Source organism: Bos grunniens, chromosome 4 (genome assembly GCF_055505025.1).
Source record: "Bos grunniens cultivar Pamir isolate PY7600 chromosome 4, Bosgru_T2T1.0, whole genome shotgun sequence".
In the NCBI taxonomy this organism is placed as follows: domain Eukaryota; kingdom Metazoa; phylum Chordata; class Mammalia; order Artiodactyla; family Bovidae; genus Bos; species Bos grunniens.
The window spans coordinates 6,396,604-6,420,345 of record NC_141168.1 but is presented as its reverse complement, the minus strand read 5'-3'; the positions used below and the strand labels follow the sequence as shown (position 1 = coordinate 6,420,345).

At 56.6% G+C, this 23,742-nt stretch overlaps 2 protein-coding genes across 3 annotated transcripts; both read right to left on the bottom strand.

The window, feature by feature from the left end:
- Positions 1 to 250: 250 nt before the first annotated feature.
- On the bottom strand, positions 251 to 17,712 carry DRC11L (dynein regulatory complex subunit 11 like). Its single transcript, XM_086398643.1, has 19 exons — positions 17,702 to 17,712; positions 16,621 to 16,948; positions 15,240 to 15,359; positions 14,800 to 14,985; positions 11,851 to 11,922; positions 10,296 to 10,501; positions 9,249 to 9,333; positions 8,702 to 8,824; positions 8,492 to 8,567; positions 8,036 to 8,142; positions 4,799 to 4,882; positions 4,645 to 4,703; positions 3,880 to 3,962; positions 3,610 to 3,717; positions 2,783 to 2,982; positions 2,255 to 2,341; positions 1,827 to 2,004; positions 878 to 1,116; positions 251 to 469 (listed from the first exon to the last, which is right to left on the bottom strand). Exons 1-19 carry the CDS (start codon positions 17,710 to 17,712, stop codon positions 362 to 364), a joined length of 2,460 nt encoding a protein of 819 aa, XP_086254769.1. The 3' UTR covers positions 251 to 361.
- An 804-nt stretch (positions 17,713 to 18,516) lies between these two features.
- On the bottom strand, positions 18,517 to 23,082 carry H2BK1 (H2B.K variant histone 1). Of its 2 annotated transcripts, XM_086394868.1 has the most exons (3): positions 22,133 to 22,311; positions 19,742 to 19,974; positions 18,517 to 18,847 (listed from the first exon to the last, which is right to left on the bottom strand). In XM_086394868.1, the coding sequence occupies exons 1-3, from the start codon at positions 22,262 to 22,264 to the stop codon at positions 18,766 to 18,768; spliced, it is 447 nt and encodes a 148-aa protein (XP_086250994.1). In that variant the 5' UTR covers positions 22,265 to 22,311; the 3' UTR covers positions 18,517 to 18,765. The 2 variants fall into 2 exon arrangements, with proteins under 2 accessions (XP_086250994.1, XP_086250995.1); XM_086394869.1 differs by lacking the exon at positions 18,517 to 18,847 and having other exon boundaries at positions 19,704 to 19,974; positions 22,133 to 23,082.
- Positions 23,083 to 23,742: the final 660 nt, after the last annotated feature.

Below are 23,742 nucleotides of genomic sequence, written 5' to 3'. Positions count from 1 at the left end.
GACACGACCGAAGCGACTAAGCATGCATACACTAACACCTCGGGGAGGGAAAGGGCTGGGGAGCCAGGGCGGGGAAATGACAGCAGGCGAAGACACCAGGTGGGGGTCAGAGGAGTCTGGGAACCAGAGCGGAGCCGGCTTGTGAGCAGCGTGGCCGGGGGTGGGGAGAGGGTGGGTGCAAAGTGGAGCAAGGCTGAGCCGGGCAGGGGCACAGAGAAAGGGGCAGGAAGCACGGAAATGGACAAAGAGAGCAGGTCCCCGAGCCGTCCGGCCGTTTATACCTCTGCCCCGCCCCTAACCCCTCCTGGCCCGTGGGGCCCCACCCGTCCTGCTCCTAATCTCAGGCACCCCAGCCTCAGCATCACTTCTTCTTCTTCTTCTCCTTTGCCAGCTTGGCTTCCTCAGCAGCGTCCTGGTCCTTGAGAAGCTTCATCCTCTTCTTGCCCAGTGGGGTCTTGAAGTACCAGTCCTGGGTTGCAGGAAGGGTGAAGGTGACGGGTCAGACCCTCCGCTCTGCTGGGTGACCTCGCTCTCCCCTTCCAATGGATCTGTGTCTTCTGCACGCAGGTCCTCTGCTCTCCTCTGGGGTCCTAGGGTTCCTGCCAGAGCCCTGGTTTCCCTCGCTCGTCACCGGATACTCTGGGCCATGGTCGGGGCGAGAGGCCTCCTCCCCTGCCCTGTAGCCCCTGGTCCTCCCCCAGCCATCCCCGGGGTCAGTGGCTGTGAGTGCCCAGCTGGCCCTGCCCACAAGTCCTTCCCTTCTGAGCTCTGTGGGGAGCAGATGGAGGGATCCAAAGTACACTATGGGCCTGGGAGGTGGGGCTTCAGGGGGCTGACTCCCCCATTGCTGTTGGTCCTGAACCCCCCAAAGCCTCACCTTCAGGGACTCCTCCTCCTCCCTGTACACCGGGTCCAGCTTCGCCAGAGGCCCCAGGAACTCTGAGGTCAGGAGGGGCCGCTTGGACAACTGCAGGAGCCGCCGCTCGGTCAGCACTGCCTGGATGGCTTGGAGGATGCAGCCAGCTGTGTAGCCGTCAGACACCTTGGCCAGGGCACTGATGTCCAGGTGCTGGGTCCCCTGGACTCCCTGGGCCTCGATCATATGCCTCCAGAGCACTGCGTGCAGTTGGGGGTAGGGGACACACGGCAGGGAGAGGCAGTGGGCACCTCCTTGTCTACAGAGGAGCTCTGTGCTTCTGGAAGCCACCCGGCGTCCAGCAGCAGCCCTCCTCCCGGGGAGGTAAGGATCTTCCTCCCCACTTAACACGGCAAGCGAGACTCCGAGGACTTGACAGGCCTGCCCATGTCTACAGAGGCACACCAGGCTCCAGGCCCCAGGGCAGCTTGTCTAGCCATCCTTCCAGAGCACCTGGAGTGGAGGTCAGGACTCAGCAGGGGCAGATGGGGGAAGCGGGGAGCTTTGGCAAGGGCAGTCCTTCGACCCCTTCTCTAACCTGACCCCACATTCCCCGGCCTCACCATGAAAAAAGTGAAAAAGTGTTAGTCACTCCATCGTATCCGACTCTGTGCGACCCCATGGAGACTGTAGCCTGCCAGGCTCCTCTGTCCGTGGGATTCTCCAGGCAAGAATACTGGAGTGGGCTGCCATTCCCTTCTCCAGGGGAATCTTCCCGACCCAGGGATCGAACTTGCATCTCCTGCATTGCAGGCAGATTTTTTTACCATCTGAGCCACCAGGGAAGACCTGGGTTGGGAAGATCCCCTGGAGGAGAACAGGGTTAACCACTCCAGCATCTTGGCCTGGAGAATCCCACAGGCAGAGGAGCCTGGTGGGCTGCAGTCCACGGGGTCACAAGGGGCCTCACCATAGCGAGAGGCATAATCGGGCCGAGGCAGGAGGAGGATTCGCTCGTAGGTGCGGCAAAGGCCCTTCATCTCGGCCACCTGCGGCCGGTCGGTGGTCCCAATCAGCATCACGCGGTCCCCGGGACTCAGCAGCCGCAGGGCCTTGGTGAGGTCCTTCTTTATTCGCTTTGGGTCCATCTGTTCCGGGGACAGTGGGGAGGGTGGGGTGGGTGGGAACCAGGGACATCATGCTGGCTTCTACTTCACAAACCTCAGCCTCACAAGGACTGCGGTAGGGGTGGGGGCAGATGGGAGGGGCTGTCGGTCCCACTTTAAGGGTAAGGAAGTAAGGCAGGAGAAGGACTTGTCCGAGGCCACCTGGCGGGTGAGGTCTGGAGTGACGTGAACACACCCATGCCTGCCAGCCCTGCCCACAGGCTCTGCCCACCTCCTCCTCTTCTTTGGGGACTCGCTTGTAGAAAGTCTTCTCCGCATTCCCAATCCAGATCACAGAAGGCTGTAGGTATCGAGCCACCTGGACGCATCAGAGAACAGAAGCCCAAGGTTAGACTTTCCTTGGGGAAGGGTCCCCTCCCCATCTGGTCAAACCCAGGGTCAGGGCCATCCTCGGTCAGTGGCCGGATTTGTTCACACATCCTGCCAGCCCCACCTCTCCGCCCTTCCAACACCCATCACCCCACACCCTGGGGTGGGGGGTGGTAGTGCGGGGGGCTATGTGTTCAGCTTCATCTCTGCCAAAAGAAGAAACTACCCTGCCTCCTACTTCCTTCCCACCTCCCCCATCACTGGGGCTTTGGGAATCCACAGGCTCCCAGCAGGGACTGACTGGTAGGGAGACCTCACCAGCTCCTGAAACGACACTGCACCTGGGTGACCCCCCGACCTCCCCGCCAAGCCCACCCGGCCCTGTTGTCACAGTCTGAGAACTCGAGATGCCGTCGGGAGACTCCCAGACCTTAAAGACAACGTGCACCAGCATCTGCACCCCAGTCTTGCCGGGGTATTTGCCCTGCAGGTTCTCCGGCGACAGGTCGAAAAGGTTGGCACCGGTCTCCGTGCATACGGCCTTCACCAGCATCTTCTTGCCCATACCGGAGGGGCCCACCAGGAGGATGGAGCGGATGAGGGGAGCCATGGAGTGTATATCTGGGGAGCCTGAGAGAGAAGACGGAGGGGGTTGGCTAGGGGCCGGCAGGGGGCCGGGGGTGGAGACGTTGAGTGAGGGGAGGCCATGGTCCCCAGGCTGGGCAAGACGAGGGTCAGGTCATGGCTGCACTCTTCTGCCCCAGGGCCTGGACAAAGCCCCCGCGAGAGGCAGCCTGGATGGAGCCTAATGGTTTAGCAAGCCTAATTCCGAAGGGCTACATGGGAAGGGGGGCACTGGGGGGGAGAAGGGGTTCAGAAGAGAGCCTCCCTCCTCCCAGTGCCCCTTCTTTCCATTCCACCTGTTTCCACTCCTGGATTTTGAAGGGATGTAATTAAAGGGCATAAGCCCTTCAGAAAGATCCAGCCTCTGGTGTGTTTCAGGCGGTTGGGGGCTGGTTTTCTGGGAACAGGACAGACTAGGGGAGATCGCTCAGGACTGAGGGAGGGGCTGGAAATGTGGGGTCCTCAGCAGACTGAGGGCCTGCCTGGCTTCAGGGTGTGACCTCCAGGGGGGCCCTGAGGAAGGCACAGGGGGAGCCCAACACGCGCCCACAGCCCAGGACGGATCCACCTGCCTCGGCCGCCCACCCTGAAGCCGCACTGCCCCAGGGCCTGCCTCCCCGCCAGGCCTCTCACCTAGCCGCAGAATCCCATACAAGGCCATGTTCTGCCGGATGTCAGCCAGGGAGGGCATAGGCAGCTTGTTTGCCAAGTTCAGAGCCGATCCGAGATAGAGGCAGTCACCTGGGGAGGGGAGGAGGGCACAGCTGGTGAGCAGCACCCGCTGGGGCAGGGCACACGGGGAGAGGGGTCACGCAGGGCTGGCAGTCGGCTTCGGGGATGGCCACGGCCAGGGGAACCGCTCCTTGGTCCAGCCCTGGAGTAGGCGCTGGGGGGAGGTCTCACCAATGTAGTCTTTCAAGGGCACTGTCTCGCTCTTCTTTAGAAGGCCTAAGACGACGAGCTCTTCAAACAGGGAGTCCATAGGCCTGGCAGAGGGTGGCACAGGAGGGCGCCCAGGACAAAGGGAAAGGGACATAGATTGGCAGGGGTGCTGCTGCAGGCAGGAGCGGGGGGCAAGGGGGACTCGCCAGTGGTGCCCTGTCTGCCTTCCTGTGGTCAGACAGCATCAGAAGGCACGACGCTGGCCCGCTGGCCCAGCCGGCAGCGTGCCCCAGCTGGGTGCCCTGGGGTCTGAATGGCGTGTGAGAAAGACCCTCTGAGACCCAACGTGGGTGACACACAGCCCCTTCCTAGAAACCACACGGAAGATGTACACACTCTGGGAGGCTGGGGGCGGGGCTGGCCCCAGTGCACTCACACCACCAGAGGAGTGGAAAGGGGCCACTGGCAAGGATGCCCAGCGGGACGCCCAGGGGTGGTGGGGGAGTGCGGAAGGAAGGAGACACAGGAAGCAGGGAGCGTTTGGAACAACGCCCCACTCACAGCTCATCCCCAATCTCCACTTTCCAAGCACTTTCTTGTGCTTGAGTTCATCCTCAAGGCTCTCCCGTGAGTTTGGCGGGGCAGGGACTCAGGGTACCGAGGACGAGGGCTCAGGGAGGTTAAGTGACTTCCCCCAGGTCACACAGCCACAGAACCAGGCCCTGACATCAGATCTGTCCTGGACAAGGGCTCACTCCACCACCCCCAGTGAAGTGCGGGCTCTACCTGTCTGGGGTCAGGTCTTTTTCCTTCTTCTTCTTCCCAGGTTTCTTGCCCGCCTTCTTCTGGTAGAAAGCAAACACAGAGGCAGTGGTCTTCTGTTCCTTGACTCCCCCGCCTGAGAGCCCTGCCTTGTTCCAGCCCCAGCCCCTCGTCTTGCCTTTGGAGGCTTCACGGGTCTCGTCTCCTCCCTGTCCACGGCCAGCCTCAGGTTCTTCAGCTCCTGACGCATCAGATCATCCACCTGGGGGCCGGCAGGGGGTGTGCTCGGGTGACCAGGGCTTGGGAAGGACAGGTAGGAGGCTGAGGATGAAGTCGGGGTCAGGGGGCCCTCAGGGAAGATCCAGCCCAGCCCAGTGATGGCAGCTGGTGGGGGTGGAAGGTTCTTTCAGAATGTCCCAACCCTGACCCACATCTCACTCATGCTCAAGCCTGGCATTCGTGTGGGCAGAAGCTCCGAGGATGGAGCCAGTCAGCTTTCAGTTCAAGCCCCAGTTCAGTTCAGTTCAGACAGTCGGGTCCAGTATTTTGCAGACCCATGGACTGCAGCACGCCAAGCCTCCCTGTCCATCACCAGCTCCCGGAGCTTGCTCAAACTCATGTCCTTCGAGTTGGTGATGCCCTCCAACCATCTCATCCTCTGTCATCCCCTTCTCCTCCTGCCCTCAATCTTCCCTAGCATCAGGGTCTTTTCCAATGAGTCAGTTCTTCACATCAGGTGGCCAAAGTATTGGAGCTTCAGCTTCAGCATCAGTCCTTCCAATGAATATTCAGGACTGATCTCCTTTAGGATTGACTGGTTGGATCTCCTTGCAGTCCAAGGGACTCTCAAGAGTCTTCTCCAACACCACAGTTCAAAAGCATCAATTCTTCAGTGCTCAGCTTTCTTCACAGTCCAACTCTCACATCCATACATGACTGCTGGAAAAACCATAGCTTTGACTAGATGGACCTTTGTTGGCAAAGTAATGTCTCTGCTTTTGAATATGCTGTTTCGGTTGGTCATAACTTTCCTTCCAAGGAGAAAGCATCTTTTAATTTCATGGCTTAGGTCACCATCTGCAGTGATTTTGGAGCCCAAGAAAATAAAGTCTCTCACTGTTTCCATTGTTTCCCCATCTATTTGCATGAAGTGATGGAACCAGATGCCATGATCTTAGTTTTCTGAACATTGAATTTTAAGCCAACTTTTTCACTATCCTCTTTCAGTTTCATCAAGAAGCTCTTTAGTTCTTCTTCACTTTCTGCCATAAGGGTGGTGTCATCTGCATATCTGAAGTTATTGATATTTCTCCCAGCAATCTTGATTCCAGCCTGTGCTTCATTCAGTCTGACATTTCTCGTGATGTACTCTGCATGTAAGTTAAATAAATGAAGTGAAGTGAAGTGAAAGTCTCTCAGTCGTGTCTGACTCTTTGCAACCCCATGGACTATATAGTCCATGGAATTCTCCAGGCCAGAAGACTGGAGTGGGTAGCCTTTCCCTTCTCCAGAAGATCTTCCCAATCCAGGGATTGAACCCAGGTCTCCCGCACTGCAGGCCAATTCTTTACCAGCTGAGCCACAAGGGAAGCCAATATACAGCCTTGACGTACTCCTTTCCCTATTTGAAACCAGTCTGTTCTTCCATGTCCAGTTCTAACTGTTGCTTCTTGACCTGCATACAGATTTCTCAGGAGGCAGGTCAGATGGTATGGTATTCCCACCTCTTGAAGAATTTTCCACAGTTTGTTGTGATCCACACAGTCACAGGCTTTGGCGTAGTCAATAAAGCAGAAGTAGATATTTTTCTGGAACTCTTGCTTTTTTGATGATCCAACGGATATTGGCAATTTAATCTCTGGTTCCTCTGCCTTTTCTAAATCCAGCTTGAACATCTAGAAGTTCATAGTTCACATACTGTTGAAGGTTGGCTTGGAGAATTTTGAGCATTACTTTGCTAGTGTGTGAGATGAGTGCAATTGTGAGGTAGTTTGAGCATTCTTTGGCATTGCCTTTCTTTGGGATTGAATGAAAACTGACCTTTTCCAGTCCTGTGGCCACTGCTGAGTTTTCCAAATTTGTTGGCATATTAAGTGCAGCACTTTCACAACATCATCTTTTAGGATTTGAAATAGCTCAACTGGAATTCCATCACCTCTACTCTTGCCTGGAAAATCCCATGGACGGAGGAGCCTGGTAGGCTGCTGTCCATGGGGTCGCTAGGAGTCGGACAGGACTGAGCAGCTTCACTTTGACTTTTCACTTTCATGCATTGGAGAAGGAAATGGCAACCCACTCCAGTGTTCTTGCCTGGAGAATCCCAGGGACGAGGGAGCCTGCTGGGCTGCTGTCTATGGGGTCGCACAGAGTCGGACACGACTGAAGCAACTTAGCAGCAGCAGCAGCTACTAGCTTTGTTCGTAATGATGCTTCCTAAGGCCCACTTGACTTCACATTCCAGGATGTCTGGCTCTAGGTGAGTGATCACACCATCGTGGTTATCTGGGTCATGAAAATATTTTTTGTATGGTTCTTCTGTGTATTCTTGCCACCTCTTCTTAATCTCTTCTGCTTCTGTTAGGTCCATACCATTTCTGTCCTTTATTGTGCCCATGTCTGCATGAAATGTTCCCTTGGTATCTCTAATTTTCTTGAAGAGATCTCTAGTCTTTCCCATTCTATTGTTTTCCTGTATTTCTTTGCACTGTTCACTGAGGAAGATTTTCTTATCTCTCTTTGCTATTCTTTGGAAGTCTGCATTCAAATGGGTATCTCTTTCATTGTCTCCCTTGCCTTTAGCCTAGTCCAGATCCACTGTTTAAAGTCTGCGTGGAGGACTTTCCTGCTGGTCACGTTGTAAGAATCTGTCTTACAATGCAGGGGACGCAGGTTCAATCCCTGATCAGAGAATGAAGATCCCTTATGCCACAGAGCAACTAAGCCATGCTCCACAGCTACTGACCCCTCACCCACAACTAGCGAGTCCGCGTGCTGCAATGAAACGTCTCAAGGGCCGAAACGAAGACCCAGTGTGGCCAAATAAATTAAATAAAGTCTGCATGACCTTGAGCAATTTTGTGACCTCTCAGCCTTGGTTTCCTCACATGTGATGTCAAGAAAATCAAGGCGCCTGCCTCATGTGTTGTTGGAAAGATTGTGTGATCCAATGCTCCCAAGGTGGGCAGCACAGGGTGGGCAGAGGATCGTGGGTATGACCCTGGCATAGAGCCCCTTGCGTCCCCCTCCCTCAGGGCTGCGTCAGAGGACCCCGGGGACCAAGATGCACCCGGATGGAGCCAGGACTACGCCGGGCAGGCGGTGCCTAGAGGTAGGGTGCTGCAGAGGCTGGCGGGCCGGGGGCCGGTGGGCAGCAAGGATGGAGCCTGATCCTTGGAGGCCCCGCAGGGACGCTCACCTGTATCCGGATTTCCTGTTCCACGTCTTTCCTCTCTTCTATCTTGAGGGTCTCAGAGTCAAAACTCTGGCTGGGAAAGAGGCTGTCAAACCGGTTCTTCCACAGATCTGCCGGTGCAGGGGCGTGTGTCCGGGATCCAGATGTACACACACACTCACACTCACGTGCACACAGAAGCTCACAGGTCCATGCACGCCCGCTGGCCCAGCTCTCCTCTCACCAAGCTGCCTGGCACTTCCACCCAGACTGCAGATCGAGGCCTGATCCCAAGGCCTATGGCCACAGGATTCAGACCCACAGCCCAGGGAGCACACCTCACGCCCCTCTCCTCTTTGGCTTTCTCCCCTCAGCCGTCACCCCCACGTCCCCACGTCCCCACACATGGCACGGGCCCACTCTCCCGGGGACCATGGTCACCCCAAGACCCCCCAGGCCTGACCGCCCCTCTGCTCTCACTCGTGTACTCCTTGTGGCCGGCGTTAATCGCAGGGACGGATTTGGAAGGCAGTGCTCTAAGCATCGTGTCCGCTTCCTAGAACAGAGACATCCTCCCCTCGAAGCCCTCACCTCCGTGCATCACCGCGCATCTGGGCCTGATCTTCCCAGACCCGCCTCCCGCCAGGAATTCTCTGCCCCCTTGGTCTGTGGCTCCAGGCGGTGCCTTACTCCCTTCTTGGTCTTTTCTCCCTTCTTCTTCTTTTTCTCTTTTTCCTCCTTTTCTTTCTCCTTACTTTTCTCTTGCTCTTTTTTTTTGTTCTCCTGGACTTGCACCTCCAGTTCCATCCTCACCTGTGACAGACACAGGAAGATGCTTCGGGGAAGACCGAGGGGGTTGATACGAGTCAGAGAATCCCAGGGCCTGAGCTAGGGGTGGACCCAGGATTCCCAAGGCCTCGCATCACTGGTGGGACCCAGGCGCCAAGAGTCCAGGAAGAAAGGGGCTCAACTGAGCAGGTGGGTGCTTGCTCAGAGCTGCTGCTCTCCCCGGGGGTCTCCATGGAGGTGGGGAGCTGGAGTCACAGTGCTCTCATCAGACACATCTCCTCTCTCTGACCGAGGGGGCCTTCTCCAGCTCCTTCTGGGGACCCCCTCCTCCACCACATCTGCAACCTCCCACCCATCCCCCACTACCCTCAGCTGACACTCAGGTTACTCTCTCTAACCTCAGATTCCACCTAACAAAGAAACGCCTCCATTCCCACCTCTGGGGTACCTGTTCTGGAGTCTTGTCTGCAAAGATCAGGGAGGATCCACCTAAAGACTCGTCTGGATAATCAGGGAATCGGCCGGTGAGGGCACTAAATGGACATAAGATGGTCGGAGAGATGGATGGATGGAAGGATGGGTGGACGGATGGGTGGACAGAAAGGTGGATGGGTGGATGGGTGGGTGGATGGATGGACAGATGTATGGATGGGTGGATGGGTGGGTGGATGGACAGATGGGCGGAGGAACAGAAGGATAAATGGATGATGGATGGATGGACAGATGGGTGGGTGGACGGATGGTGGATGGACGGATGCATGGAAGGATGGACGGATGGGTGGATGGGTGGGTGGATGGACAGATGGGTGGGTAGACGGATGGGTGGATGGATGGATGCGTGGACAGATGTATGGATGGGTGGATGGGTGGGTGGATGGACAGATGGGCGGAGGAACAGAAGGATAAATGGATGATGGATGGGTGGTCCCAGGGGGTGGGTCCATCCCATGGACAGATGGGTGGATGGGCGGAGGGGTGGACAGATGGGTGGATGGATGGATGGATGCGTGGACAGATGGACAGATGGGTGGAGGGATGCATGGATGGATGAACAGATGGGCGGAGGAACAGAAGGATAAATGGATGATGGATGGGTGGACAGATGGGTGGGTGGACGGATAGAGGGGTGGACGGATGGGTGGCTGGCTGGATGCGTGGATGGATGGATGGATGAAGAGGACAATGGAGAAAGATGAAGAACAAGGAAGACAGAGGGAGAGGGAGAGGGAGTGGATTGTTACAGAACAGAGTAGGGAGACCAGTGAGGGGGTGTCCCTGGACACTTTCCCGTCTTATTCTGGCATTTTCTCTGCCATCTGGGGAAGCAGGAAGTCACGTGTGGAGCTGTTCCCGCAGGCTGGGGGCCCCGAGTTTACACCCCGTGTGTCAGCAGCATGTCAGGGGTTGGGGGGTAAGCCGGGGTCGGGTGAGGAGGGCAAGAGGGGGGTTCACAGCGGGAGAGAGGGGTGGGTCCGCGGAGGCCGGGGACACTGACTGGCACTCAATGAACCACTGTCGGATCTGCTCCTTCATCTTCTCCTTCATGTCGGGCCCCTCCACCTCCCTGAGGTGGTCGTGGGCCTTCACCACAGCCAGCTGGAACTCCTCCTCCTTCTCGGTCTGCCGGAGCCTGCGCACATCTGCCCCGAGGCTGGCCTGGGACCGGGCGCCCATGGGCTCCACCGGGCTGGCTGAGGGGAGCTGGGGACGTGGACGGGGAGGCAAGGGGCTCAGGGGTGGGAGTGGGGCGCCCCAGCACCCCCTCATCCCCGCACAGAGCCCCGCGCGCACACACACCCACGCGGAACAACAGGGCTTGCCTGCATCAGGAGAAATTGTGTTTGGAGCCTGAAACTCGTCTGTGTAAATTACTCTGATAATGAGTTTGCTAGATGCATCCGGGCTGGCCCCCTCCACCCCGCCGGCTCCCCCAGCACCCGCGCCGCCCCCCGTCAGCCTCCGGCCCCAGCCCCACCCCCACGCCCAACGCCCGTGTTGGCAGCCGCTCCGCAGCCACTTTCCCGCCTCATTGGCTCCCAAATGTATTTTAAATATCACTCTGTGCAGAGACAATTACTGAAAACGCTGAGCTCACACTGTTGATGGGCCCAGGCGGCCGGGCTCATTCCTCACCCACCAGTCGTGCCATGGCCCCCTGCCCCCGCGCCCCACCAAGACCCGACCCAGCCCTGGCCTCCTGGGGTCCGGCTGCCCCGGTCATCAGCGAGCTCCGACCTCTGCTCCCACGCGTGGGGCCGCCCGGTCCCTCCCTCCTTTTGAAGCCCCCAGCCTCCTTGGAGCAGCCATCCCAGCCCTGGTCTCCAATTCTTCTGCCCCCAACCCCAGCAATCCCTCCCAGACCCTCCTCCAATCTCCCTTTATAGGCCAGGCTTTTGCGGCTCTGCCCAGGGCCCAGCGCCCTCTCAGGGATCACAGAATCTCACCCCTGTGATGGCTTCCTCTCCTAAGGCAGCAGAGACCAGCTGGGGGCCGACCACCGCAGAGCAGAGGACTTGGGTCTGTCTTCCCCGCCCTGTACCCTCACCCCTTTCGGCCCATGCTCCCCAGCCCCACCCTCCACGTGCACATTCGTGCCCATCACCTAGTTCACACTTAGCCATTCTGCCTACAGGGCAGAGGAGAGGAGGGAGTCGGGGATCCCAGAGTGAGTGGGGAGCCTGTGCCCTCTGCGGAAGGCTCTGGGGTGAAGGGGGTGTGTCCTCATCCCAACTGGGCCCCCCACATGCTTCTCCCAGAGGCTTCAGGAAACCCACTGGCCCTGGGAACTGGCCTCGTGCCACTGCGGGGCCCACCCCCTGCAGCCTCTCCTGCCAGCTCCATCATGGGCCAGGGGACAGGATGCTCTGAGCCATCGTCCCTCACCCCACCCCATGTATGACTTCCTTCCAAAGGGCTCTCGGCAGGGGGGAGCGGGAAGGGACATGGCTTGGCAGTGGCTTTGTGGTGACCCTCCATCAGGGTCCCCAGACCCCCTTCCCGCAGTCCTCAGTGGAGGGAAGTATGCACAGGGCTGGGGGCAGGACGCTCACCATGCCGATGAACTCCATCTCGGTTCGCCGGTCCTGCTGAGTTCGTTTCCTCTGCAGGTAACCCTTCCATACCTGGGGGGACACACGGGCCCGGACACTCCCACACTGCCTTTCTGCTGGGATGCAGGGTAGGGGGCAGAGCTCTGGGGAGGGCACCTCTAGGACACAGCTCACTGGCCACTGACCCCTGAGCAGAGATAGCCCAGACGGGGTGGAGCCGGTCTGCACTCCGACGCCCGGCACTCTCAGAGCCCCCCAGGAATTCCCTCTGTCTCATCTCTACCTTCTAACCTGCCTTTAAAAATATTTCTTTTCTTAGTTGCGGTAGGTGAACTCTTAGTTACAGCATGTGGGATCTAGTTCCCCAACCAGGGATCGAACCTGGGCCTCTTGCATTGGGCGTGCAGAGTCTTAGCCAACAGACCACTAGGGAAGTCCCTAACTTGCTGTATCTTTTGAGGCACAAATCAGAGTTCAGATTCCACCTCCTCTGAGAAGCCCTCCCCACTCTCACTTCTCAGCATACTTCCAGCATCTGGAGTAAATGCTTGCTTCCACTCAGGCCCATAGACCTGGGTGCTGTTGAGACCATGCAGCTCCCCTAATTAATTCCTACATGTTACAAGGAAACTGAGGCCAGAGATGGGACATGGCCTCTCCCAGGTCTCAGGGCCGTTCGGCGCAGAGCCAAGACCAAGGCCCTGTTTTTTGACTCCTCACCCAGGGCTCCTCTCCCACCTAATCTTGGGCCCGTGGACAACCCAGTGCCCTGGGGAGGAGAATAGAGGGAGGCAGGGCCAGTGCCTCATCTGGCAGTTTGAGACAGAGCCTCAGCGGGCAGGCTCCTGGCCAGGCTTTGTCCTCCTTCTCCCACAATGAGCACAGCCAAGACCCCTGATAACTGAGGGCCTCACATACTCTCCCCTCTGATGAGGCCAGTGGGGGAACCCAGGACCTGGGACGCAGTGTTTCCACACCCTCGACGTCTGGAGACAGGGACGAAAGGACTCGCTTTGACTTTCAGGTTGGGGGAGGATGCTCCAGCTTTGGGGCTGACCCACCTTCTCCAAAGGCTTGTTTCAGCGAGCCCGGAGGGCAAGGACCCCCTGTTCACCCATGGAGCAGCCAGACCTGGGTACGGGATGCACAGCACCCCAGCCCGAGTTCCCTGATTTGCAATCTGAAAATCTATCTCGCTTGGAGAGGACATCTGTTCTCAAGGCTGCTGTCTGTTAGTTGGCTGGTTTGCTCTGGATTTGGGGGAAGAAGTCCTAAGTCCCCTGTATTGGGCTGGGAAACAGAAGTTTTTGAGGCTCTGGGACTTGATAGAAGATGGGAGAGGAGCTTGACTTAAGAGAGAAAGCTCCAGCAGCCCCAGGTCAGCAGTCCTGGGCCTTCCTGCCCTGGCGTTCTCTAGGGCGCCTCCCATCTTATCAAGCTGGTAACCACTGCCCCCATGTGGGTTGGCTTAGCAGCACCTGGGGGGAGATCCACAGGGCTGCCAGGAGACAGAGGAGAGGCCGGCCCACCAATACAGTGGGGTGGCACGGGGGATCTAGAGATGGAGCTGGGTGTTCTGTAGTGAGGTGGGAGGGGGTGTGATGAAAGGGTGACCTCGGGCGGCCCAGACCCCAAAGACACCTGGAGTCATCAGTTCTCAGACTCCATATTCTTCATCATGCTTCCTTTTGCCTCAGCTACCCGGAGGCTCAGGCTACAATTCAGTGACTCATTTCTTTGCCTTTCTTTTATATTTTTTCAGTTATGACAGAATGATAACGTTTACAGGAGACTTGGGAAATACAGAAGAGTTACACATGGTTCCACTACATATCACAACTAATATTTTTAAGTGGGTAAACTAAGATTTTAGCTGGAGCTTCCCTGGTGGCTCAGATGGTAAAGTGTCTACCTGCAGTGCAGGACACCGGGGTTCGATCCCTGGGTCGGGAACATCCCCTGGAGAAGGAAATGGCACCCCACTCCAGTATCCTGGCCTGGAAGATTCCATGGATGGAGGAGCCTGGCGGGCTACAGTCCACAGGGTCGCAAGGAGTCGGACATGACTGAGAGACTTCATTTTACTCACTTTCAATATCAAACTCTCAAAAATTCATAGAATGAATAGACACAAAAGCAGAAGGATATAGCAGGCCGGAAAAGCTTTTGTGACTTATTTCTCACCGTCTTACAAGTTTTGGGGATGATCATCTACTCTGTTCTGCTGCTGTATTATGGATCTTTCTCCCATAATTTCAAATTTTTATTTATTATTGTTATTTTAAAAATTTTTGGCCGCACCATGTGGCTTGTAGAATTTTAGTTCCCTGAACAGGGATTGAACTCAGGTCCTTGGCAGTGAGAATGAGGAGTCCTCACCATTGGACTGCCAGACAATTCCCTTTCTCCTCTGATTTTAATGATCCTTCTGTTTGGGGGGCTTTTATGGCATCCCACTTCAAGTCTTTTGGGGGAGATGGAGAACAAATAATAAATAAGATACATGTTTATTACCGATGAAAGTCCCTAGCTTAACATCTCGGAGAAGGCAATGGCACCCCACTCCAGTACTCTTGCCTGGAAAATCCCATGGACGGAGGAGCCTGGTAGGCTGCTGTCCATGGGGTCGCTAAGAGTCGGACACGACTGAGTGACTTCACTTTCACTTTTCACTTTCATGCATTGGAGAAGGAAATGGCAACCCACTCCAGTGTTCTTGCCTGGAGAATCCCAGGGATGGGGGAGCCTGGTGGACTGCCGTCTATGGGGTCTCACAGAGTTGGACACGACTGAATCGACTTAGCAGCAGCAACAGCTTAACATCTAGTTGTGGGGCAGCAGAATCCAAGCGCCTGTATTTCTGTCATCAATTGCTGAGCCAGGCAGTCTTCCTGGAGGAGGTGACTTTCCTCCAGGGTGCCTGGTGTGGGGGGTGGGGGGGGGGTTTACCTTCTGTATGGTGACGGCTGCTTCGTCCTGACTGAACTTGAACCGACCTTCCTCCCGAATCTTCCGGTCTCGCTCCTCCTCTTTCCGAATCTCCCGCATGAAGGTGGCCCGGAGCCTGCCTTGCCTGGCCCGCTCGGCCTTTTGCAGTAGGATTATGGCCTCAGTCCGGCTTAATATTGGAAAGCTCTGGCCACAGCAGGAGCAAAGGAGGAGGAAATGAGGGAGGGTTTGCCATCTCCAGTTGGGAGACCAGTCCCCCAAAGACGTGCTGGGGGCATGTCCCAGGGCAGTGAGGTGCCCAAGTCGTGTGCCTCTGCCTTGGCGGGGGAAGGTTACGAGGAGCATAGCACAGCCGTGAGGGTGTCAGGACTACCCAGAGCGCACTCTGAGGTGGTGAAGGACAGGCTCTGTTCCAGGGCCGGGCTGTCTCCCTGACTCACCCCCTCTGAGATCTCTGGCTTCAATCTGGACAGCAGCTCCACCAGCATGTGTTCTCGCTCCTTCAGGATGCTGGACCGCTCCAGCTCGAAATACCTGGGAATCGGAACCTCCAGGTCTGCCTTTGGGGCAACACAGGAGGAGAGTTGGGAATAAACCTCCAGACACTCTGGCCAAACCGTTACCGCCTTCAGCTGCATACACACCCCTGGGGCTGGCTTCCTCTATCCTAGAGCTGCAGGGGGGTGGGGGTGGAAATGTACAGATTTTGGGCAGATGGCCCCTAGACTCATTTCCCTCTTTCTTTGACCCTGTCATGTGGCCAGAGTTGAATTCTGAAGGATCATGGTAGGTAATGGGCAGTGGTCCCAGTCCTAGCTGTACATCTGAGTCAACTGGGACCCAAGCTCTTAAAATGCAGGCTCCTAGGCCCTCCCTGGGCAACCACATCAGGATGGCAGGGCCTGGAGAAGGTCTGTTTTATCAAGCCCACAGATGGGTCTCAGGCAGCTAGTTGGGGAAACTCTGAGTCCTCCTTAGACATGGAACAGGGAGCCCTGACCTTGGGGCGGGCTGGAGGCCAGTGCAGAAGCACTGTGCTCTGGGACTTGCTGATGCACAGACATCCACTGAGGGTCTTGTGAAAATGCAGAGGCAGAGTAGTGGTTTTGGGGTGCAGCCAGAGATTCTGCATCTCTAACAAGCTCCTAGGTGATGCTGATGCTGCTGGTCCATGAACCACACTTTGAGGAACAAGCCTCCAGGGGACCCTTTCCAGCAATCCCCTGCAGAGGGGTTCGTGGATTCTCCGAGCCAGACAGAACTTCCAGCCTGACTCCCCAGCCACCCTTAACTACTTTTTTTTTTTTTTTTAAGATTTATTTATTTATTTTTGGCTGTGCTAGGTCTTCGTTGCTGCACGCAGGCTTTCTCTAGTTGCTGCAATGGGGGTTGCTCTCTTGCTGGGGACGCACAGGTTTCTCACTGCGGTGGCCTCTCTTGGGGAGCTCAGGCTCCAGGCTCAGTTGCTGTGGCTCATGGGCTCAGCTGCCACATGGCACGTGGGATCTTCCCAAAGCAGGGATTGAACCCGTGTCCCCTGCATTGGCAGGGAGACTCTCAACCGCTAGACGACCAGGGAAGTCACCTCCTAACCACAATGCGTGAATTTTCCAAACCCCATGGTCCAATCGCCCTGCCCGCCTTCCCTTGCAGATGACATCCCAAAGCCTGGGGTGTCCGAGGAAAGTCAAGGCCACCCCTACTCCCAGCTGGCTGGGGCTTGGTTTGTTTCCACAAGGAGGGGGAAATCAAGGCTAGCCCTCCCCCCAGCTCCCCGCCCCCCGAGCTGGGGTGGGCGCACTGCTTGAGCAGCCCGCGCACCGGGGTGAGCTTTAAGTCCTGCAGGACTTGGTCCAGGCAGTGGGTCTCACACAGGTCGGCGCGAACCAGATCGTCTTTGAGCTCCAGCACGCGGCAGGCCACGCTGTCCAGCAGGCGCCGCAGCAGCCGCCGCTTCTGCGGCTGCACCATCTGGTCGTAAAGGGTGTCGAAGCGGCGCAGCAGCCCCAGGTAGTGCAGATAGAGCGAGGAGAGCCGGTACTGGAAGGGCTGCCGTTCGCTCTCGGAAACGGCTTCCCCCAGCAGTGGCTCCTGGTCCAGAAGCTCTTCCAAGATCAGGTGGGAGGAGTCCCAGAGGCGCTGGTAAGCTCTGGGAGGAGAGGGCGGCAGGGGGGCACCCTGAGCCTCAGAGGAGGGGCAGGGGGCGAGGAGGGGGCGCCCTGAGCCTCAGAGGAGCGGGTGGGGGGCAGCAGGGGGTGCCCTGAGCCTCAGAGGAGCAGGTGGGGGGCAGCAGGGGGCGCCCTGAGCCTCAGAGGAGTGGGGAGGGGGGCTGAGGAGGGGGCGCCCTGAGCCTCAGAAGAGTAAGGGCGGAGGGGGAGGGATGGGCTCCCCTGAGGCGCCTGAAGACCTGAACTCGAGGTCCCAGATGTGATGCTAAGGAGACTCATGGCCCCGGGGTGGAGTTCTGGGAAGGGAGAGACCTTGAGGGAACTGAGATGGTGCCCCAGGGAGACACCCTGAGGCTTAGAGAAGCCAAGGGACTGAGGGAGGAACAAGGAGGGTGACGAATGGGCATCTGCCACGGGTCCTGCCAAGGGAGGGGCCTTTCGGAGTCTGTGGCTGGTCCCTCCAGGCTGGAGGGACACCCAGCAATGCTGCAATGGTCTAGGATGGTGGGCTGGAAGCAGGGGTGAGGGTGAACTGTAGAGAAGGGGACTGTACGGAGGGACTGTTCTGGAATCAGTAGCCCAAGGGAAACCTGAGCGCAGGCAGGAGCGGCCAGGGTGGCTGTGTGAGTGTCCGGGGTCCAGGTGGGGCCGGACCTCAGAAGCCCCTCTCCCACCGGCCTTGTCCCCAGGACCAGGGAGGCGCCATGCCCTTCGTTCTCCCATCCTTCACTCACGCCTCAGACATGGTGCCCAACTCCACTCTGCCCTTTGTGAGCTGGTCCTGGAATCCACAGAATGTCTGTGGTTCCACCCGGACTCCGCTCCACAAAGCCCAGTTTTAAGAGTTCTGTCCCATTGTCTCAAAGTTCTAAGGCTGTGAGGGCAAGGGGTGCAGGTACAGGATTGGGGACGCTTATCTTGGAGGACACCTCGGAGGTGGCATGCCAGAGGGCGTGGGCTCCCTTGTAGCAAGCCGTGGCCAGGGTGGACAGTAGGGTCAGCCGCGGCCACTTCCCGTGCAAGGATCAAATGAAAGAATGGGCTTTGTTTGACGTCACCCTGTAGACCGTGAGGTTTTGGATGGTTGTTAGTCCTAAAGGCATTTGTCCAGCTGTCCTCTCGGCTGGAGACCAGGCCCAGCCTCCCTGTGCTCGTGTGTGACTGCACCGCAGGGGCGAAGGGGCAGGAGTTGGGCTTGGCAGGCCTGGGCTCACGCGGCTTGTGGAATCTTAGTTCCCCAACCGGGAACTGAAACCAGGCACGCGGCAGTGAAAGTGCAGAGTCCTACCCGTTGGGTAACCAGGGATGTCCCCATGCTTCCCCCTTTAAGTGAGCACAAACACGCCAGTTCCCCTGGGGTCTGACATCAATTCACATGATTCGAGTGAGCTGTACCTGTGTAAAGAATGGCGTTGCAAGGAGTAGTGGGTGGGTCTCAGTGGTGTTTGGGGGCTCCTTCTGAGCTCTCTGTGGGTTTCCCCATCACTGCTTCAGGCTCACAAGGACATTCTTTGGAAAATTCAAAGCATATCAGCCTGGCTTGGGTCTGCTGGGGTGTGCTTTTGGCTCAGTGTCGAGTGGGGAACATCTGAATAAATATATGAGGCAAGGGGCAAAGGACAGGGGAGGAGAGAGACAGAGGCAAAGAGGATCGGGGGAGGAATCCACGTGTCCCCAGAGCTTCCAAGGACGTTGCCGAGATGCAGATTCCCATCCAGCACTCTGAGCTGGGGCCCAGGATTCTGCATTCCTAACAAGCTCCCAAGGTGTTACAGAGCTGCTGGTCTGTGAGTCACGCCTAGAGTAGCAAGGAGTGTAAACACAGCATGAATGGGGAGGAGCTGAGCTTCCGGGCCAGGTCTCCTGAGCCAGTCTTTTTCCTGCCGTGGGACAAAAGCGTGGATAATTAGTTCTCACCACGTGGCATCTCCACTGTAGGCTTGACAACGGAGGAAACATGCATGACATATGTTGGGTAACAATTCAGCCATCATTACAGCGAGCCTTTCAATATATGAACTTGAAGTTACAAAGGGAATGTAAAGGATTTTGGACTGTTCACTCAGTCCTAGCCAGCCCTTCACTCCACCGCCGCAGAGGCTGAATTAGAGACAAAAGGAGACTGTGGTCGTGTTATGTAGTGAATCTAGGTGCCGGGTGGACAAGTGGTTATGGTACTATTTTTGCTTTTTTTTTTTTCCCAAAATAAAATGGGGGAAGAAAAGTTAGGAGTTTCAAAAACATTCTCACCAATTTGTTCTGAAATTAAGGGGAAGAAAACCTTAGAGGAAAATAAAAACATCTTCAAGATCCCAGTAGGTTACTTCAAAGCTGGTTTGGGCCTTTAGTTTTTGTATCTTGTAGATCTGTGTAGCCCCTATGCCCAGCACAGGACAAAAATAATAGTCTTCTAGAAATGGCCTCACAGAACCCCATCCCGAAGGAGGGATGCACGTGGAATTTCAGGCCCGGAGAGGGCGTGATGGAAACAGCCAGCGGCAGACTCAGGATTCCAACCCAGACCAGGTCGTCCCTCATCTCACCTAAGAACAAGACTGCTGTACATTTACAAAGAGTCACATGTCACTCATGGGCCCCACCCAGAACGCAGGTGTTAAGAGGTATGAGGTATGCATAAGTGTTCTTCTATCTTGGGGGCGTGAAAAGTAGTGACACCCTGCCCCACACCACACCTCACCTCCACACATCCCTTTTGAAATCAGCACAACACAGGACAGCAGTGCAGCCTTTATTAAGGTCGGGCCCCGGCTCACTTGGAGCTGGTGTACTTGGTCACGGCCTTGGTGCCCTCGGACACAGCGTGCTTGGCCAGCTCCCCAGGCAGCAGCAGACGCACGGCCGTCTGGACCTCCCGGGACGTCAGTGTGGTTCGGCCTGAGTACTGGGCCAGCCGGGCGGCCTCACCAGCCAGCCGCTCAAACAGATCGTTCACGAACGAGTTCATGATGCTCATGGCCTTGGAGGAGATGCCGATGTCGGGGTGCACCTGGGGAAGCAGCAGGAGCAATCTGTTAACAGGGGGGCTCTGCCTGATGCCAGAAGCCCCACCCCCAAGTTGGGGACCGCAAGGCTGCCTCATCACCCTCTTTCCAGAGGCCAGACAGGTTACTACTATATCCAAGTTAAAAAACAGAAAAGTTTGTCCCAACTGCAAGAGATAAGGAATGCTGCCTTTTTTCCCCCCCTTTTTCCATTTAATGATTTGCAGTGTTTTGTACCATGGATGCATCATAGTTTATATCACCATCCCTCTCTTCATGGACATTTAGGGGGTGTGCTTTACTTTTTGCTATTACATCGTGTTATAACAAATACATGTCTTTGAACACTGAACACTTGTACGAGCAAGCTGGTTATCCCTAGAAATTCCTAGAGGGCTGGTGCACATAACTTGGTAGATCGTTAACCAGATTATTTTCCAGAAAGGGCGCACTCGGGACACACTCTCCGCACCAGCCTGGGAGTGAGGAGACTGGGATCTGGGGCTGTCCCGTGAGTCCTGTGGGACCTTACACAAGGCACTTCCCTCTGAGCCTGTTTCCTCTTCTGTCACACCAGCTTTTGAACTAGGTGATCTCTAGTAAAACAAATGGGAGGGACCTTATAACAATCCTAACACGTGAGCAGGCAGACACCATTTCTCTGAGAAAAGTAAAAGTAAAGTGAAGTCGTTCAGTCGCGTCCAACTCTTTGTGACCCCATGGACTGTAGTCTACCAGGCTCCTCCGTCCATAGGATTTTCCAGGCAAGAGTACTGGAGTGGGTTTCCATTTCCTTCTCCAGGGGACCTTCCTGACCCAGGGTCTTCCGTGCTGCAGGCAGACACTTTACCATCTGAGCCACCAGAGAAGCCCATTTCTCTGCGAAGTGGGAGGGAAGTGACTGCTGACATACACATCAGGCCAGTGATGGAGGTGAACGAGCACCCTGGCTCCTGGCCCGGCCACTCCCTCTCCACACAGCCGCTAGTGGCCACGGATCTGACAGCGGGAAACCTGAGCTGGACCCTGGTCATCACATCTTCTTCCCTCGAGGTGCCAGGGCAGTGGCCCCTCCTCGACCCAGGGGACCCGCTCAGCAGCTGTCTTCGGGGAGCCCAGTCCTGCCCCAACACTCCCTTCACAACCTTGGAGCTGAAAAGCTAGGCTAAGCTGCAGGGGGCTCACTAACACCGGCTCCCACCCCACTTGCATTGGGACCCCGGAGTCTTCTCTGCTGCTGCCCTTTGGCCCGTCCACGTGTGTGCCGGGCCCACCCCGTGAGAGCGCTCCTGGAGACCCTGGCCGTCCGGTCACTCAAACTGCTTATGGGATTTCAGACCGGAGACAAGGCCCATGTCTGGGGTCTGGTCTCACAAGGGGTGAGACTCAGGCAGGGGAGGGGAGGAGACCCAGGGCAGGCAGCTCCCTGCGGGGCCCAGCTCTGCTGAGCAGGGCAGAGCGTTTGAGGCCAGGCGGCCTCAACTGCGGCCTCAAAGGGCACAGTTGCGTGCCCTTTGGTGGCAGTGCGTGAGTCCCAGGGGTAGATGGTCCTCACAGGCATGCTGGGAGTCTGAGTGTGGGTTACAGTTGGGGCTTACCCAGGCTCAGGGCCGGCCAGGGATGGGGGGCTGGGGTAACCTCCACTGCTGTCAGGTCATGTGACCCAGTCACCCTGCTGAGCCCTTAGTACTTTAGGTTCCTTATCTATAAGGTAGACCAACCCCTCAGCCCCTCAAAGACGGAGCACCGCCCAGCTGGGGGGTTCCCCCAAGACTGCAATTCACTGGAGCTACTCCTCGCTTTGGCCACAGCTAACTAGTCCCTCTTGTTTGGACCAGCCCGTTTGACACCTGATCACCGTCAGCCCTGCACTTTCTGGTGGTCTTCCTTTACTTAAACTGTCCCACCTAAGGTCCCACATGACTGTTTTGTCTGTCCCAGAGCCCTGTAGCCTCTGGACCGGGGTGGGAGCACGTTTGAATTGCCTCCTGCCTGTCACAGGCACAGGACAGACACGGAGCGGCCTCCCGGGGCCTCTGAGATGAAGAGAGACCCCACAAGAGGGGCACGGGGGCCTCTGTGCAGGGAGTGAACTCCATCTAGGCCCTTTCCAGGCTTTCGCCAGCCCCCGCCCCACGCCCATGGTGGCCCCCCCATGCTCACCTGCTTCAGCACCTTATAGATGTACATGGAGTAGGTTTCTTTGCGCCGGCTGCGCCTTCTGGACTTCTTGTCCCCAGGACTCCGGCCGCGCCGGCCCCCAGACTGCTGCAGCTGTCCGTGCTCAGCGCTCATCCTCCTGGTCCTCCCGGCGGCCTCCTCCCACGTATTGGGCGAACTTTTAAGAGGTCAGCTGCCCGTCCACCTGGAGGGGCTGGGGGCCAGCACCTGGGCTCAGGGGCGGGGCCGGGCCCAACCCTGTTCAGAACGTGCTCTGCGTTAATCCTGAAAGAGCCTAATGGCTCCTTCCTCTCCACCGCCCCCAGGACTCCATCTCTGAATAAGCCTCCACCAGCCCCCTTCCCCACCCTTCTGTCTCCCAAAATACTTGTAACACACACGTTAGAGTTCAGGCTGTACGCTCACTCAGCACCCGTGTGCTCGAATGGATGGCTGAGTGCTGGAGAGCTTCAAGAGGAACACAAGGCCCCCAGCACCGCCCACCAAGTGTTATTCACTCAGTCTCATTAGTGTTATTCATTCATTCACTTTGTGACCCCACTGTAGTCCGCTAAGCCCCTCTGTCCATGGAATTCTCCAGGCAAGAACACTGGAGTGGGTCGCCCTTCTCTGGGGCATCTTCCTGATTCAGAGATCAAACCCGGGTCTTCTGCATTGCAGGCAGATTCTTTACCATCAGAGCCACCAGGGAAGCCCCCCTCCCCTTCTCCAAGGGCCTACAATTTAGCTAGAGAGATAAGACTGTTTCACCGGAAACCATCAGGGAAGGGTGAAAGGGTAAAAAGTGTGTGAAACTGAGTTCGGGAAAAAAACGTAGTGAGGTCACCGCAGAGCACCAAGCTGAGCTCCCTGTGTTATCTGGAAGCCACCTGCTTCACATGTGGTCACATATATATGTCAGCGCGACTCTCCCAATTTGCCCCACTCTCCCCTTCCCCCGGGTCTACACGAACCTCCTCTACCCTTTGTCTCTGTTCCTGCCTGGAACTAGGTTCATCTATACCATTGTTCTAGATTCCATATACATGCATTAAAATATATTTGTTTTTCTGACTTACTTCTCTCTCTCTATATATATATATATATTTTAAAGATAGGCTATAGAAATAGACAATTGATTTTAAAAAAGAAGAAACCTCTGGCTTCAGGAAATAAATGGGGATTTGAAGCTGGTCTGGTAGGACGTGCGTGTGTGCACAGTTGTGCCCGACTCTCTGCAACCCCATGGACTGTAGCCCGCCAGGCTCCTCTGTCCATAGGATTTTCCAGGCAAGAATACTGGATCAGGTTGCCATTTCCTTCTCCAGGGGATCTTCCCCACTCAGGGATCAAACCCGGGTCTCTTGCGTCTCCTGCATTGGCAGGCTGATTCTTTACCACTGTGCCACCTAGGAAGCCCCTGGTAGGATAGGTACAATTTAACTGGGGAGAGAGATTTTAGTTAGGAGGAAAGGGAGAAAGAAATCAGTGGGTATGGTTTCGGGGAGGCAGAAGATGGAGCAGAACCTGAGCCCAGACAGGTGAAGGCAGCAGGAACCACAGCTGGCAGGGCCTGACAGGGAGGGTTTCGGTGAAGGCGGACTGGAAGAAGC